The sequence below is a fragment of the Amblyomma mixtum genome, chromosome 3 (assembly GCF_055824585.1).
Source record: "Amblyomma mixtum isolate Tamu chromosome 3, ASM5582458v1, whole genome shotgun sequence".
In the NCBI taxonomy this organism is placed as follows: Eukaryota; Metazoa; Arthropoda; class Arachnida; order Ixodida; family Ixodidae; genus Amblyomma; species Amblyomma mixtum.
The window spans coordinates 223,225,463-223,242,467 of record NC_143014.1 but is presented as its reverse complement, the minus strand read 5'-3'; the positions used below and the strand labels follow the sequence as shown (position 1 = coordinate 223,242,467).

At 48.7% G+C, this 17,005-nt stretch overlaps 1 protein-coding gene across 8 annotated transcripts in view; it reads left to right on the top strand.

The window, feature by feature from the left end:
* Positions 1 to 17,005, top strand: part of SLO2 (slowpoke 2) — a 562,054-nt gene that overhangs the window by 464,187 nt on the left and 80,862 nt on the right. For all 8 annotated transcript variants that reach the window (XM_089582856.1, XM_089582855.1, XM_089582858.1 and 5 more), the window contains exons 3-4: positions 3,237 to 3,411; positions 5,776 to 5,824. In XM_089582856.1, coding sequence (XP_089438982.1) covers positions 3,237 to 3,411; positions 5,776 to 5,824 — 224 coding nt within the window. The remainder of the gene's footprint in view (positions 1 to 3,236; positions 3,412 to 5,775; positions 5,825 to 17,005) is intronic.

Genomic DNA, 17,005 nt, shown 5'->3' with positions numbered 1-17,005 from the left:
TTTGGACGTCTTGCGAAGCATTCTGTAGTCCGCAGATGATGGCATAACCGTCTAAACGCGCCTCCCACGAGGACCAGCTTGCGGGGTTCGAGTAGTCGTACGCGTCCGTTGGCAGCAAAGTTAGGCTTAGCCACTGAGCCAGTAGGGCACTTGCTTGAAGGGTCATCTTCGTGCCACTGACGGTTGTTAAGAGCTACTTCAAGACTGAAGTTTTCCAGATTGCTGTCACATCTGACACCAGCCTTCATGCAATTGCTGGTCGTTCAGAGCACCTTCAAGGCTGAAGTTTTCCAGATTGCTGTCACATCTGACACCAGCCTTCATGCAATTGCTGGTCGTTCAGAGCACGTTCAAGGCTGAAGTTTTCCAGATTGCTGTCACATCTGACACCAGCCTTCATGCAATTGCTGGTCGTTCAGAGCACCTTCAAGGCTGAAGTTTTCCAGATTGCTGTCACATCTGACACCATGTCGCGTGGTGTTCCTGAGTGGACACGGCGGAGAACCGAGAAAGCGATACCAACCACACAGCTCCAGATCACAACTCACAGTGATTTACACAGCTTTGCTTGAGCCCGGAGGGCGCCACTGGTCTGTTGATAGGTGGCGACCACTAGAAACCAGTCATTGGCGGAAAAAGATAACATTCGGCACATGTCGAAGGAGATCGATGACGGCTCCTTCGACATGCTCCTCACCCTCCTTGCTAAGAGTCCGACTACCGTCGAAACCGTCTGCGTACTCTGCCAGAGCTTTGAAGAGCTGCGCAAGATGCGTGTTTTGGTTTGCTGTCCGGCCTACGTTGAAGGAACCTTGCGCTACTGTCTACCGGTGTTTCAAAGATTATCTCCATCAAGCAAAAAGTCTCTCGTTGCCGCACGGAACAACTGCCTGCGAATATGCCTTGGCCTCCCAAAGGGTTCCTCTGCATCAGGAACAGTAGCGGAGGCAGGATGTCTCCCACTAGAGGTGATTGCCGCCCAGGAAACTATGCGTACCCATCTCCGCCATGTTCTTCAGGGGAAGAAGCACTTCCTGCACCGTGTCCACCTAACTCACAGCAACTCTAGCTTTGGCCAGGCAGTGCAGCTCCTGCCCATCCCTACTATTAATCAGACACAGAAACTACTACCTCTGGCCTTCCTCCATGGACACTCTCTCCTCTAAAGGTGAAGAAGTTTGTTCCAGGTGTGAATGCAAAGAGCCGCATGCCACAGGCAGCGCTTCTGCAAACTACTCTCGCCTACTTAACGGAAGATTATAGGCAGCACACCCATATCTTCACCGATGGTTCAACTACTAAAGAAACCTCTTCATGTGGCCTTTATGTGCCCTCAACAGGCCATGCCCTTTCTTACCGGCTGCAGCGGAGGACATCCTCTACGACAGCTGAGCTTCACGGCATTAAGGAAGCTGTTTCTTACATCCTGCGCCGAACGGCCGGCCGTTGGGTTATCTTCACCGATTCAAAAGCATCTCTGCAGATCCTGGCCAACCTGCTGAAGAAAACGAATCACCAGCCAGTTTCCCTGGACATCGGATATCTACATCATTTAGCTATTGCAACAGGCCACTGCATAACATTTCAGTGGGTACCTGCTTACTGTGGCATTCAGGCTAATGAAAAAGCAGATGAAGCGGCCCGTGAGGGCCATCAACATCGGAGATACATTCGAACTTTTTTCACGAAATCTGATGCGTCCCAAATGGCTAAAAGTTTTGCTTCCGAAGAAACGTATCGGCTTTGGAGTTTGCCGACACATCAGTACGAATTTCTTCACTCAATCGACCCACATCTTAGATCAAGACTCTCACCCGGAATTCCTCTACATCTGGAAACACTTTATCATCGACTTCGTCTGAATGCTGCATATACAAACGGCTTACGATACCGTTTTAGACAAATGAACAGTCCGCACTGTGACAACTGTGCCTCGATAGAAACTGTGGAACATATCTTACTTGAGTGTCCTGCGTATGCTAACGAGCGTGCGTACTATGAACATTGAATGCAGAAGCTCTGCTCAGTGCCCCTAACAATGGACAAAGTTTTAGGTCCCTTAGCCTGCCTTAGGCAACAGAGACTTGCAATGAACTTTCTATTTACATATTTAAAAGACATTGGACATCTCGATAAGCTTTAAATTCACTTGCACGTTACCTTCATGCATTCTTCATGCAGTGAACTTCGTCACCCCATTTGACGGACTATGCACTCCATCATTCCATAGGTTACATCAATACTCGCCATTGCATCCTTAGTACCCATTTCATGGCCGCATTTTATCTTCGTTTTTTTTTTACCTCTTCCACACTGCTCTCCTTCTGGCTTTATCTCCCAAATTCCCCTCCCTACACAGAGTAGCATGCCAGCGATTTTTAAAAGCCGGCTAAATTATCTGCTCTTCATTAAAGAGCCTCTCTCTCTCTCTCTCTCTCTCTCTCTCTCTCTCTCTCTCTCTCGTCCGGCGGAAGCATTGTTCACAGGACTGACCACAAATGGCGAGTGCTTGCCTCAGCGCAGAAATCAAGAAGTTTATGCTCGCACGCAGGCCCTCTTAAACCTTTCGTAGCGACCCTCGTGCAGTTATTTCCATTATATGAAAAGGAAAGCGTTGTGAAATGGATCGGCTTACCGCTATACACTGTACTACTGTCATAAGCAGAACACTACTTTTGAACCTATTTTTGCTCGTAGAAATGTCTATAACTATTGATTTTTCCCTAAAACGATCACAGACTGCAACTCGCTGCCATAGGATTCTCTTCTGCTTGTCCTCAATGAGCTATTTCAACCGCCAGTTGGCGTTAATTGTCCATAATATGCTCTGTTGCTGACGTTGCGCATTGTTTCATTTCTTGTGTGGCTTCTTTATGCGGGACTGCATCCCATTTGGTTTTGTATAAGTATGCGTTGTTCATTGTTGTTATTCGCTTTGTAAACAGGAATGCTATTTTTTTTTTCAAGGTAGGAGTTTTTGTACCGTATTCTTTGTATTCTCCTTGAGCTGTATTTGGTCCGCAGTATGTTATAAATAGACTAAAAGTAAATTATAAGCTTCGCGTATTAAAATTAATAGAAAAATGAACGGCTGCTATCAGACCGGTGGTTGCATTAGTTTCATGACTTACCTGCAGCAGTGCCATGACTGCCTGCTGCAAGCGAACTCCAGCGCTCAATGGCAATGCGTGGCTCATTCTTAGTTCTGTGCGTGCACTTTTCTTCGACTCGTCCAGGCCTCCGCATCCGAGTGATCCGGCTCGTGGTGAAGATCGTGGCCTGCCTGCTCTACGTCGGCCGGGTGGCGTTGGACAGAGGCCCGCGGTATGCCACCTGCTACCAGTGCCCCCTGCCTTTCGAGAACCGCTCGCGCTACACCGACGAGGCCGTGCGGAACGGCGCTATCAACTGGTACGCCGTCATGTCTCTCTTCTTTTGCTCACGCGTTGCCTCTTTTCTCAGGTCAAGATGGAGTCCTGGAAGCGGTCTGGGGGCCTTGTGGTACAAATGTCACTGACGCTTTTTTCTCCCTGCAAACGGCCAACAGGAATATGGTTTCTCTTTGTTACTTTTTTTTCAGACTCGTTAGATCAATAAAAAGAATGAGGCGGAGGCTTACTAACAAATGTAGCAATTCTCGGCCGGAGCCTTGAACGCGAAACCGCCGTGATAACGGCGCAGCGTCTTTTGAAAATTCCTGACAATGTGTGCTGAAGATTTTGAGTGTTTGTTGTGGCGTTATCATTCCATTTCTTTTCACAGTGAGTTCTGTCTGCGGCTGGTAGCCTTCAGCTACGCCATCGCTTTGCAACATTGGCTTTGCGGGCATTAACATGGAGCGTACCTTTTACGACAGGACTTTTCAGGCGGCTTTTTAATTTCAGCTGACTTTTAATCACAAAATTTTAGAATGGGGCCGTGATTTTAGTTGTTTTATTGGCAACATGAGAAAAGCCTGCACGCGCTTCGCAAATATAGTTAATTTCTTTGCATGGTTTACTTCAGTTTCGCAGTTTAGCTCTCTTATCTAGTGAATCTTGTGTCTTTTGCAATGCTGCTCACGGGCGCAGAATAATGTGCCACTACGGTTCCTACTGGTTCCAAGAAGGTGAAAAGAGCTTACGGGCTCAAGAAGTTGCGCCTTGAAGGTTAGCTTCAGTGAGATTTTGGCGACGCCCATTGCAACCGCCTATTGCTGCCTGTTGCAGTTGTGCCTGAGACTGCTCTCCGAAATATAAAAGCCGCAAAGCATAAATGGCAGTTTCTGCCCACAAAGAACTCAAACCCGATATAGTGGCCTGCGAATCCGCTAAATTCCCCACAAGCTCAAGAACGAGGCACATGTAATCAATAGCCATGTCACCCCGTTTTTGTTTGTTTCTTTACAATGGACGAAATCGTCAGCCTGCGCCCTCACTTCTTGCATCCGGGCGCTAAACCAAAACAAGTGCACCAGGTGGTATGTAACATGTCCAAATGGAACTAAGTTTTCGGACTAGCTGGTTCATTATGGATGCGAAGAAAGAACTGCACGAATGAAACACGCGTTTGTGTGCGTCTTTGCCTCTTCGCTGTCCGTGTCTCGTTCCTGCAGCTCTTTCTTCGCAGTTTACGTGGTACCGCTGCTTAAATGGGGACGCTTGCGAAGCTCGCACAGGACGGTGCGTTAATGATCGGGCACAAGAACGCGATCTTTCTCCGAAGAATAACGGTAATCCACATTTACGTGCGCACTGCATTCCCTGCATATGAGAGCCACCATTCAAACAACCAATATTGTTGCCAGGAGAACGGGCTCGGCTTGCATTAGTGACACCTCAGTTTAAATTTTCGAAAATTAATCACAGTTCTTTTTTTCTATTGTCTTTGTCCCCCCCCCGTAGTACACACAGTTATATCTTTTTTTTTGTTTTTTTATGGTTGGGGGGGGGGGACATGACTGAGGCTATGTATGCGCCAAACACAGGGAAAATCCCTGAGTAGTACAGTGCAGTCGCGCACAAGATAATTTGTACCGTGCTTCGGCGGTCGAACTGATACAGCGCGTTGCCTAGCCATAATTCATGAAATTTTTATACTTACGCAAATAAATGCCGCGTGGGCTCTTCCGCACACGCAAACCATTCTATTTCCATTATGCGACGCGAAGGAAAAGTCGGAACGCCGAATCATGGTCCATATTATACTTTCAGCGACTGTACATGTATTTTATTTTCATACTTCGGCCAAAAAATTAAGGGACAATGAATATTTATTGAAAGCAGCGGCTCTCTGTCTTAATATTAGGACCCGAGGGAATAGGCAGTAGAGTGAGTGCGGAAGAAATGCACATCAGCCCGGGACCTATGGGCGCGTATAAATCACTGGCGAGCTAGCACTCGTCCCGCTCTTCACTCATCTCTTGTGTGTGTCGCAAATCTGTGCGCCATTACGTTTCCGTTAATTATAGCGACGAACCAGCCCAGTAAGTTTTGTTACCCTGTTTGTGTTTTCCGACATTTTCTCTTTATGACCTAGGTACAAAAGCCCTGAAAACTAAAAAAATAATTTGGAATAACTAGCTTTTTGGGCATCGAAGTTAGCCACTTTATTTTTGTATTCCTCTTCATTCCTTTTAACGCACGCCTGTCAACGCTCTAAGCACGCATTTCATGGTACTCCAAAATAGCCGTCAATTTTTCCTAGCATTTATCTGTCGCGGTGGATGAAAAAATGTAGAAATTCTCATTATCGCTAGTTTCCGTTCTATATTTGTTATTGCTCTCTTTCTTTCAGGGATGCCATATTTTGGGTGGAGCGTCCCTTCGCGCTTTGGTGCATCCAGGTGGGTATCATATTACGGCTGCACTTTCTTCCCTCTTGTCCTTTTTTTTTTCTTCATAGTGTTTCTCCATTTTATTTGTTTATCTCAATTTTGTGGTAATCTTCTGTGCACAGATGTGCGTAAATGGGCCCCTCAGTGGAGATATTTTGGTGTTCGTGCCAGTGTTCCCCGCACGTGAATTAGAAAAACCAAGGTCGGCGTAAGCGTCAGAGGCTTGCGCATAATTACTTTGCTTTACACGCGCGTAATTAGGCACTAGGAAACTTGGTATTCAAAAGAGCGTTTCTCCGCGGGTTGGAAGCCACATACTGCTCCAGCTGGTGCACCGCGGGCGTGACGCGTACAAGCGTGAAGTCTAAGAATACGGCGGGAATACGCGACTGGCCGTTCTTCGCCGCCTTCTGCGTGACATCGACCGAGGCTCACAGCATCTGCTCCGTTTTTGTTTTTGTTTTTTTAATCACGCGCAGTGATTCTTATAGGCGACCTGTGGGGAGAATAAGCAAAATGGAGTCAAAATGCGCAGATTGTTCACGGCGCCCATGCAGTGTGTCTGACTGCAGGTAAAAGTAAAGAAAATAGGAAAGCAGAATGCCATGGCAGCCTCTGTGTTCATTACCTTTGAATATTCTTGAGCCACGAGACGGAATGGATCGAAGCAGAACCGGCTGCATACAAACACTACCGAAAAAAAAAAAATTGCTGACAAGCCCACTATATTCTGACTATTCGTTACTGTGCACGGCAGGTCTTCCCAATGATTTTTGCAGCAAAGAAGATAGTAATGTTTTTTCAAGATAGTGCACAATGCAAGCAGCGATCTCGTCCCAGCGAGTACCGAGATGAACTTCGTTTGCAAATCGGGCTCAAGCGCTGATTTCAACGCGCCCGCACGACGAACTCTGTCATCGAGCGGTGTTTTTTTTTCTTTCTTCCTAAACATTTCTTTCTTTATCTCTTTAGCCTAGCTCATCATTGCTTCCTTCATTTCTTTGTCTCTTTTTTTCTCACTGCATCACATCTTTAGGTCACGCAATGTTGTTGAGGTGAGCACCACCGCATATGATCCATAGAACACGACCGGACCGTTCTAGCGCAAAGCCTCTACAACATGTTAGAGCGCAAGCTCTACTTTGCGACCAAAGCTGCAAAATCCGGGCCATTGTCGAAGCGTTCACCTTGAATAAATAAATAATAAATATTGCGTGACTGGGTTTCGAACCCGCACCGGCGCGAACAGATCAGCTTCGCTGGCCACTGCACGAGAGCACTATGCTATCGCCGCAGTCGATCACGCCTCGTGTTAAACTGCAACACACTCTCGCACTGTGCATTGAACATCGTCTTCTTCAACAACTTCCATCTGTGGCGCGAGCATATCAGATCAGCTTAACCTCAATAGGAGCTTAACCTGAGTCTAATATCGTCGCCAGACGTGCCGACGACCCAGCAAAGCAAAACCACGAGCCAACCAGGCTATACGCATGCTTTCGCACGTCTACTCGGTTTAACTACGTTAAAACTCTACCGCCTTTTTTTTTTCTCAAGGCATTTCTTGAATAGTGCGAAGAATGGCGCCTGCTTACTGCTACTTCAACGTGCTCCTGTGACGGGCGCGGAGCCTCACTCGCTGCACTATTAACCGGACCGCCCAAGGAAGAACCAAGGCCGAAATGCGCGAGTGAGGCCGCCGATGAATGAGCCTCGCAAAACCGCGAGCGCGGAGAGCTTAATTTCCTGCTTGGACGAGCTGCGCCAATTTCGGATGCAATCGGGACCTCGGCTCGGGCCGGCCTTGCGAATGGGCTGGCGCTGACGCTCGCGGACGCCATTTTTTGCGCTCACGGGTTGCTTTATCCGGAAACGGCAGCTATTGACTCTTTACCTGTTTCTTGCCTTAATCTTTTTCTTGTCTCTCTCTCTCTCTCTCTCCCTCCATCTCTCACCCTCGCCTTTCCCTGTTCCTAATTCAGTTCTGAACGGGGCTATCTGCGGTACACGCGTGTCCCACTAAGAAGCACAATAAATTGAAAAAAAAGCACGGCACATCTTCCGTAATAGAACAGACGGGCATAATAGAACTTGCGGTCCGTCGGGAGCCACCAGTTCTATTATGGACGACCGCGACTCGCTCCGTTTATCCAATCCGGCGCGCTAACACACTTCCCCTGTACCTGATGGTTGGAGTCTTTCGGTACCGCCAAGCTGAAAGAGGCGCGGAGAAAAATAAAGAAAAGTCGTGGACTTGAGTCTCGATAAATTTGGGCCTGGCCACATTTATGCCAGGAAACTCGGGGGATACGCGAAGGTGCGCGAGAAGAGGATTTCCGTACTAGCGCGTCTGTTTCGGTGCTTCTGTTGCGAAATTGAAGCAGGTAACAGCACCGTTCGAACGGGCTCCGGGCCCATTTAGTGAGCAGGGAGGTGAGTGGGCTTCTCCGAATGATGGCTTCTAAGATTTCTTTCGTTACTCTGCCCTGATTCGCTCTTCGGTGTCGCCTATAATGCTGTCGTCGGGATGGCTCGGATATTTTCGCCTACCTCATTGGTTATCGCACCGATCTGCTGCTGAGGGATCATTTTAGCGGCTTTCGTTCTCGGACGTCTTCCCGAATCTCAGGCTGTACCGTTCTTGGTCTTACACCCGGTCTATAGTGTAGCTTAATCGTCTTAACAGAGCAGTTTGCAGGAGCATAGGTATGGGTAAATCAGACAAATATCGAAGTCAGAAGCTTTATGTTCTCAAGGATCAAAGAAAAATAAAATTACTGCGTGGCGCGATGGCCGGTAGCTCTATGCTTTACCACTGCATGAACGCCACACAATTGATGCTTGTCAGTAAAATGGAGTGCAGATCGAGAATGTAACTAGACGTGACAAGTGCGAAAAAAAAATCCTCGAGTACATTGGTGCCTTTGCTAGCAGGAGTGCTGGAGGAGAAAAAAAAATCCGGGCTGTAAAGTTTTCCAACGTAGGGGGCAGATGAGAGGGAGGCGTCTCAATAATTATTAAAACCTCCAACGTGCCAAGCGTGTAAATTAGTGGACGCGTAAGCCCTTGCGAGAAACTTTGCGAGTGTACACAGCTATAAGTTACAAAAGCAGACGTAAAGCGTACACCTGATATAATATACAAACCGTGTAAGTCGAAGTTGCTTGCATATGCACACATCCCAAAACCCATCCACCACTATTTCCATGGCGTTCGCCTCCATGCTGTCCGCCATGCAGGCGAAATGTCAGCCTTGCTGTGAACAGTGGAGTGTCCTAAACGGCGTTGGGCTGCTTTTTTGCACAGTTTCTGTAAGCCATGAGCTTAATTTTCCGTCGTACAAGAAATACAGGGAAACCGTGGTTTAGGCGGCACACAACATTATTTGAGTCGAAGGTTCAAATTCCTTGCAGTCGTATATCGGGAGAAGCACGCGTTAATCTTACAATACAACGAAGAGGAACTGCGAGGATATACTCGCAATTCTTCTTCGTTGTACTGTAAGGTGAATGCTGCATTGTAAGGTTAAGAGGAATTGCGCGTATACATGGTCTGTTCTGAAAGTAGTAGGACTCATTTTTTTAATATTCAAGAGAATAGTACAAACGATTACAATTTTTCAAGGTAGCACCCTTCCGCACCTACACGCTGCTGCCAATGAGTTTTACAGTTTTCGTATGCCTCCAGGAACGCCTGGACCGGAATGCTTTTTAGCTCCCTCGTCACGGCCTGTTGAACCACCTGTACCGATCCGTGATGTTTCCCCTCGAGCGTCGATTTTATTCTCAGGAATAGAAAAAAGTCTGGAGGGGCCAAGTCGAGGCTGTAGGGGGGTTGCGGGAGCGTTGCCGCCTTGTGCTGGGAAAAAAATGGGGGTCCTCATTCACATCATGAAGAAAATCCTAGCGGTTGGCCTTTTCCTCCTCTGACAACACTCCCGGCACCAACTTCGCGCACGCTTTCCTCATGGATAAGTTTTCTGTCACGATCTCAAAAACTTGGGTTGGAGGAATGCTGAAGTCATCAGCAATCATTCTGATACTCATTCTACGATCACTGTTAAGTAAACGCTTCACTCGCTACACATTTTCGTTGGTCTTGCTGGTCGAAGGACGTCTGGAGCGGTCGTCTTCCTCCACTCTTTCTTTACCTTCTCGGAACAGCTTGTGCCACTCTAAAAACACCTGATCTACCCATGGAAGCCTCACCGTAGGCCTCCTTAATTATGTTGTGAGTCTCTTTGCCCGATTTACCAAGATTTACTCAAAATTTGATCGCGTATCGCTGATCCAGTATAAACGCTCGATGATTCTGCGTGACGAGACGTTTCGACAGGGGTTCACAGTACAAGCGACCTGCTCTCTTCAACGGCCGAGAGCCGACTGCCGATTTTCCCCAGCATTCCCAATATCCCCCTTCAACGATCCTGCACGCGCAGACCACCTCTCGTCCGCCCGTTCGCCCAGGAAAAAACCAGTCCTACTGCTTCCAGAACAGACCCTGTATAGGCTCCCAAAGCATCGCCGGGTGGCGCTGCTGCGCCTGATGTGCAGCGCCATCTATGGGAGAAAAGTAAAAACTGGGGCGCTGCTTTCACCACGCTTCTTTGCACGCGCGCTTTCTTGCACGTGCGCGCGCCCGCGCTGTCGCGATGTGTCGCCTGCATGAGCCACAATACGATCGTTCAGACTGACGCGCAGTACTGCAATTCAAACTTAATTAAAGGAGGGAAACTGATTAGTCGCGTCTACTGTGTGGAGCAGACGATCGACGATGAGGAGGCCCATTTGACTGTAAAATGCGTTTCTCGAGTGAGTATTAACGTCGTACTGTATGACATGTAACTAGAGGTAAGTCCCCTGTATAATTATGTGCTCGAAATATGCGAAGTACTATCAGCTCTGCGAAATAAAGCGAGACACTTGTTGATCGTAGTTGTCAGTTGTTACATGCGATGCGCAGGGCGACCCACTTACGTGCGAGTCGAAAGGACATGCGACCAGGCAACAGTTCGTCAACATTCTACTCCACCTTGGGGGAACCCCCTAAACATTTGACCACCATTGTTCACACTTGCAAGTGCGACCTGCGGGTCGCCTTCTCGCTTGAAACGAAAACTCTCCGGAATAGCATTGCTTGCGCGCTTTCGAGAATTTCGTCTGCTTTGACCGCGTCTCCTGCACTCGCGCTCGGTGCGATTCGCAATGCACTACGGCGACCAGGAGGATGTCGTGACGGTATTGATGTGCACCGCAGTCGTATAAGCGTCATGATGACAGCGACAGCGGCGCTCTTCTCAGGGCCGGCCTGTCGCCGCCGTCAGAAAAATACGCTAATATTGTTTGTTCGCGTTCATACCAAACCCTGGAGTAGAGCAACGTCAAAAATGAATCATTTTTGAGGATCGTTGGCCAATACCGAGCTGCTGGTAGAAGTGATAACTGCGATACAAGCATATTTCTTTTCCAAAGCCGCTTTGCTGATGCCCAGTGCTGCTCGCCTGTTGTCACCTGGCTCCGCAGTTAAAGGCATCACGGAAATCGATCACGTCTTTGTTTTATTATGTGACGGTGAACATAGTAAAACGGTGACGCGAGTAGCACCTTTATTACAGCGCTGGCCAGTTCCGAAGTGCCCTCAGCTGCAGCATCGATGCGAAATGGTTAGGCTTAGCGACGACTACGGCAGCGAGGGAGAAGCGCAGCTCGTCGCCCGGCGTGGCCGCGGGCGACGTCGTTGCCGAAAGCTCGACTGTCCGCGGACGGCGTCATTGCCAAAAGCTCGACTGTCTCGCCGATTAGTTCAGCGGCTTGCGACTCGCAGTCGCAAGGCTGGAAAATCGAGCAGCGAGCGACTTGCCTGCGCGTCGCCTGCCACTTTTTTCGTGGATGGTAGGGACAGGCTCACTGGCTCTCCGAAGAGCGCGGGCGCATACTCGCGTGTTCGCGGTAAGAGTGGATCACCGTGTACATACGCTTTGGTTTTTACATTACGGCCTTCGTACTACCTCCTTTTTGCTTCGCCAGGACAGCGTCTGTCAACGCGAAGATTGCGCCTCGCGCGACTCTCCCGTCGCGCGTGCACACAAAGCTAGCAGGCGTCTGCTACGGCGCCGCCCCGAGTTTCCGCTGCTCGCCGCTGCGGCGCTGGCGTCGCGCTCCCAAACTTGAGCTTGGGTTCCCTATAATCGCAATTCCCCTTCGTTGTATTGCAAGGTTAGCGCGCGCTTCTCCGGAGACACGGCTGCAAGAAATTTGAACGTTCGACTCAGGCAGTGATGTACGCCGCCTAAACCACGGTTGTCCTGTATTTCTTGTACGATGGCAAATTAAGCTCATGGCTTACAGAAACTGTGCAAAAAAGCAGCCCAACGCCGTTTAGGACACTCCACTGTTCCCAGCAAGGCTGACATTTCGCCTGCATGGCGGACAGCATGGAGGCGAACGCCATGGAAATAGTGGTGGATGGGTTTTGGGATGCGTGCATATGTAAGCAACTGCTTCTGCGTACACGGTTTGTATATTAACAACTACTGCAATTTTTGCTGCAAGACCGAATGAATAAACTGCACTTAATTACACAATGCTGCTGTAGCAATGAGTGCACAGCTCGGAATGTGCGGCGGTGTTTTGTTCAGGTCATCTAATCCCCAAAAGGCGCGAGGCTATCCTGGCGTGCAACGAGTCTGCGAGTTTCCTGAGCTTGTAAAATTAGTTTGTTGTAGTCAGCTTGGATATAGTTAAGGCAACGCTAGTTTTCCTCTCCCCTTGTCTCCAAATGGCTTTTTTTCTCCTCCTTTCCACTCCCGTATACTTGCCTTCGTGGCGCATTTCAAGCGTCCACCGAGAGTGCGACAGTTATCGCACTTTTCCCTTCTTCGTAACATCTTCCTTCTGTCTTAACGGCCATTTTGCAAGATCCTTTTGTAAGTGCCACTCCAGGAAGACAGTTTTGGCGTTGGTCAGTGCGTGCAAGCAGTTACAACACACTGGGCTGTTAGCACAAATATTTCTTAGGTGCGCTACGTGTATGCTACGTTAATGTAACGCACGCATAAAAATCAAGCAAGCCAGCACGACGTAGTCTCACTTTACATATTAGCAGCAACACCGCGGCGCAGTGAAAAAACTTGCGTCTAAAGAGCGCCGAATAGCTGCGTCCTTTCGCGCAAACTCCGTTGCTTTATACATGCTAATTTTCTAGAATGGCATTGGGAGATACTAAAGAGACAGACAGTTATTTATTTATTTATTTATTTATTTATTTATTTACTTATTTGTTTGTTTGTTTGTTTGTTTATTTATTTTTGTCATGGCTGCTGCTTCTGCGTCACAGCCGCTCTCACACATTCTCGTGACCTATAGTGCGCCTATTTGTTTCACCTACTTCTGCTCACCCTGTCGTCCTGAGACTTCACTGCAGGCGTAAGCTTTCTGACGACGTCAGAAAGTGCTTCGGACACGCCGCCGACAATGAAGAGGAGTCAGCACACTTTTGTAGCGAAAGCTACATTGGCCACGAACTTGCGATTTCGCTGTGGCTGTGCTCCGAGGAGGCACATAGACCGATCTTGAGCCGTTGCCTAGCAACCGCCGCAGCTAGCGTACGCCACGCGCTCGCTGCCCCATCTGGCATGACGTCACACCGCGCGCCTTGCCGCGGAGCCGCCGCCGCCGTTTGGTATGACGCCACACCGCTTGTCTCGTCGTTTCGCTCGCTCCCGCTCGCTTCGCCAGCTGTGTCGCATGGCTGGTAACATGTCGGAGGAGTGAAAAGGAGAGCTCTCGTGCTCCGCAACCACAGTTGAGGCGGCTATCGAGGGCGACAAGTCTGCTTAGCTTTCGCTACGCATATCCTGACATAGCCGAGCTAAGCCACTGCCAATTTTCCTGAAACTTCACTCACCGTGGTGGCTCAGGGGTTAGTGCGCTCAGCTACTGAACACCCGGGTTCGAATCCGACCGCGGCGGCCGCATTTCGATGGAGGCGAAACGCAAAAGGCGCCCGTGTGCTGTGCGATGTCAGCGCACGTTAAAGATCCGCAGGTGGTCAAAATTATTCAGGAGCATTCCGGCACGTCTTCCTTCTTTCCCTCACACCTTCCTCTCTTCCCTTACGGTGTAGTTGAGGTGTCCACCAAGAAGTGCGACAGTTACTGCGCCATTTCCTTTCCTCAAAAACCACTATGTTTGCCAATTTCATGGCATCCATTCGCCGTGAACGAGAAGCTTATTCCTGACTAACTCTGATCGGCAACAACGTTTGCTTTCGGCACTATATTACGCTTCAGACCTCCTCAGCGTAGTATGGGTGAAAGTGCAAGAAGGACGCGAATTATCAAAACTGAACACTTTTAGCCCATAAAGATAAGAAAGAAGCTGGCTCTGCGGAGGTCGGCGCTGCGAGGCCTTGCTGCCTTCCCAGCTATAGATTTCTCACCCCGTTCCAACTTTCTTTCCGCTTGAGTCGGACACAAAGTAACCCACAAAAGGCGCTAATGTGCGCGAGTACTGAATGCCGCAGCTGCCGTCTGCTGTCGCAAGTCTCGTCCGAGTCTGATCCCTCCTACTGGAAAACGCGTTCTGCTTTACGGCAGAGCGCGCCTTAGAGAAAATGGGCAATGGGCCTAAAATCGTAACATTTGGATTGTCTTTCGGGCCTACAATTAAGTTTTTCTTCCTCTTTTTTTTTGGGGGGGGGGGGGGAGGGGGAATGTTATCCTTTGTTTTTTATTATTTTATAACAAATGGCGAAACGTTCTTTCTTTGTTCTGACAAAGAGGTAAAAATGTAGTAATCGCCAAAAACAGGAGATTACCAAGTACAAAAATACAAGCTATTTCGAAACAAAAACTGTTGGTGAATTTAGACAATACCGAAAAGTCATAGAAGGCATTTTCGGACGCAGTAACGTTTTAAACGAGCTTAATGGATCGTGAATATCACGCTGGTGGCTACAAATCGTCCACAGCCTCCCCTTGTGCAACGCCAGTGTGGCTGTGACGGTGGAAAGGGTTGCGCTTACTTGGCTACTTTTTTAAACCGTGGGTGCGTACGCTTTGTTCTTGTCTGTTATCCATTATGTGCGTTCGTGTGCTTCTCAGTTATTCATTTCTTTCTACATTGCGATGCCTGCTGTGTCCTGTAGGTGTTTTGCGTCACCTCGAGTGCGACACCTCAGGGACCTTCAGTGGAGACAAAGGCTTACACTCATCACCTCTTCTGTTAAACTGGTGGAGCTATAACACGATTCTGCTTCCATTTCCAGTAACAGCGCTCCACATTAGCTTGGAACAATTGTTGCTATATTTACAGCCTCAATTCGGGGCCGGCATCCTGTCCTGTGACTTTAGGGCGAACCTTCGAGCAGATTATGTCTCGGCCTGTTCAGACATTCGCTTGATAGTTCTGAGGTGGCCGAAGGCACAACGCGCAACGGCTAGTTTTGTAACATGCAGGCTTCTCCATCAAGTGATTGCGTTCTGGCATGGTGCGTCCGTTTCATTGCGTCACTTCCCCTCCCTTTTATAACGTCTTCTCTTAATATAATTTATATCTTGTTTAGAGCCTGTAATAATTCGTGGGCTGCAATTTCTCGGATTTCTCGGATCATTTTCATAGCGTTGCCAAGCACGAGATATTGCGCGAAAGCATGAGATACTGCCCGAAAGCACGGTTTTTTGTAGGTGGACGCCAGCGCCACTTACCTCAAAGCGCGATTGAAGTGTGCGCTCACACTGGAAACCAATTATGCGCCTTTCCTTTCCTAATAACTAACGTAGTCGAAACATTCCACTTGTTTTGAGACAAGGAAAGACGCATAACTGCCTCAATTTGTAGGAGAACGCCACCGCCTACTCACAGCGCGAATGAGGCGTCCATTAACCCAGTGAGCCAGTTAAACTTGCTACTCAGAGGCTTCACACATACAGACACCCACCGCTTAAACCCGGGGAGTGCGGCTAGAAGGGCTATCACACTAAAACTAATCTTTTATCTTGGTTTAGCTGATCAGAAGACATAGGAAATTTGCAGTACCTTGGCACAGTTTTCGGATAAATCTCATATTATAGTCGGATACAACGTAAGAAAGAAGCGGCTTTTCCCCTTCAAAGGACCCCTCTCCAGCCAATGGCGTCGGCCATTTCTCATGTCTCTGCTAGGGTGACAATGCAGGGAGCGGTGCCACAATGGAGGCAGGGGTCTATCCCTGACTATGGAGGGGGGGACCATCCCCTTTCATCTGCCACTCCCTGCATTGTCACGCTAGCAGGACAATGAGAATCGGCCGACGCCACTGGCTTGAAGGAGGTCCTTTGACGGGGAAAAGCCGCTTCGTTCTTACGTTGTATCCGACTATAGCAACGCTATTTTCTTCCTCATTTGCAATCAAATCGAGTGTTCTCTGGCAAGTCCCTTTCCCGTCCACTTTCTACAATGTCCTAAGTGATATAGTTAATCATTTTTTGCATAATCATTACCTCGTTGAGCGTTATGCTACGTCGGCTTGCTGAAATTAAGCGGGTTTGGTATGCGGTGCATGTGGAAGGCAAACTCGCTTTCTCCGTACTTCTTTATGACGTGAGCTGAGGCAACTTCACAGACGGTTTTGTGAGTTGCTTCACGCCGCTGCTGTCAACGAGGGGAGCTGGCAAGATAGGGATCCTGTAATGAGTGCCCGTAGTTGGCCATTGACCAGACAGACCGTCCTCAAAGGGGCCGTTATCGAGCTCCGACCGAGACTTGCCACACTGGAATGCGGCCTCACGTGCTGCGCCTTCAGAATGCCGCCTTTGTCTGCAACGACGTCGCCCTCATGAGTCCCGAGAGCGCCTACAGTGAAGTCTCCCGCGCTCATCGACTGTCCGCTCCTCGGTTCAACGGCACCAAATATTAGCCGAGCAAACTCAAGGTCGATGCTGTACCCGAGATCCCTTTGTTGGGAAGAGACTCTATTCGTAACAAAAAGGTCCCTGAACCGCGATTCGCCCGATGGTATAGCGCAGCTCGCAAACAAACACGATATTCCCATTAATTACTAAAGAAAATCTACTGAAGGTACGTGGACCCTTTACGCAAAAATACCTCGACTCTCTGCACTCCCAGGGCACGTCTGTTGCATTACATATTAAACAGAATCAGAGAAATAGGCTAAAACATGTCAAGGACGTGTGCACGCTCAACGCATATA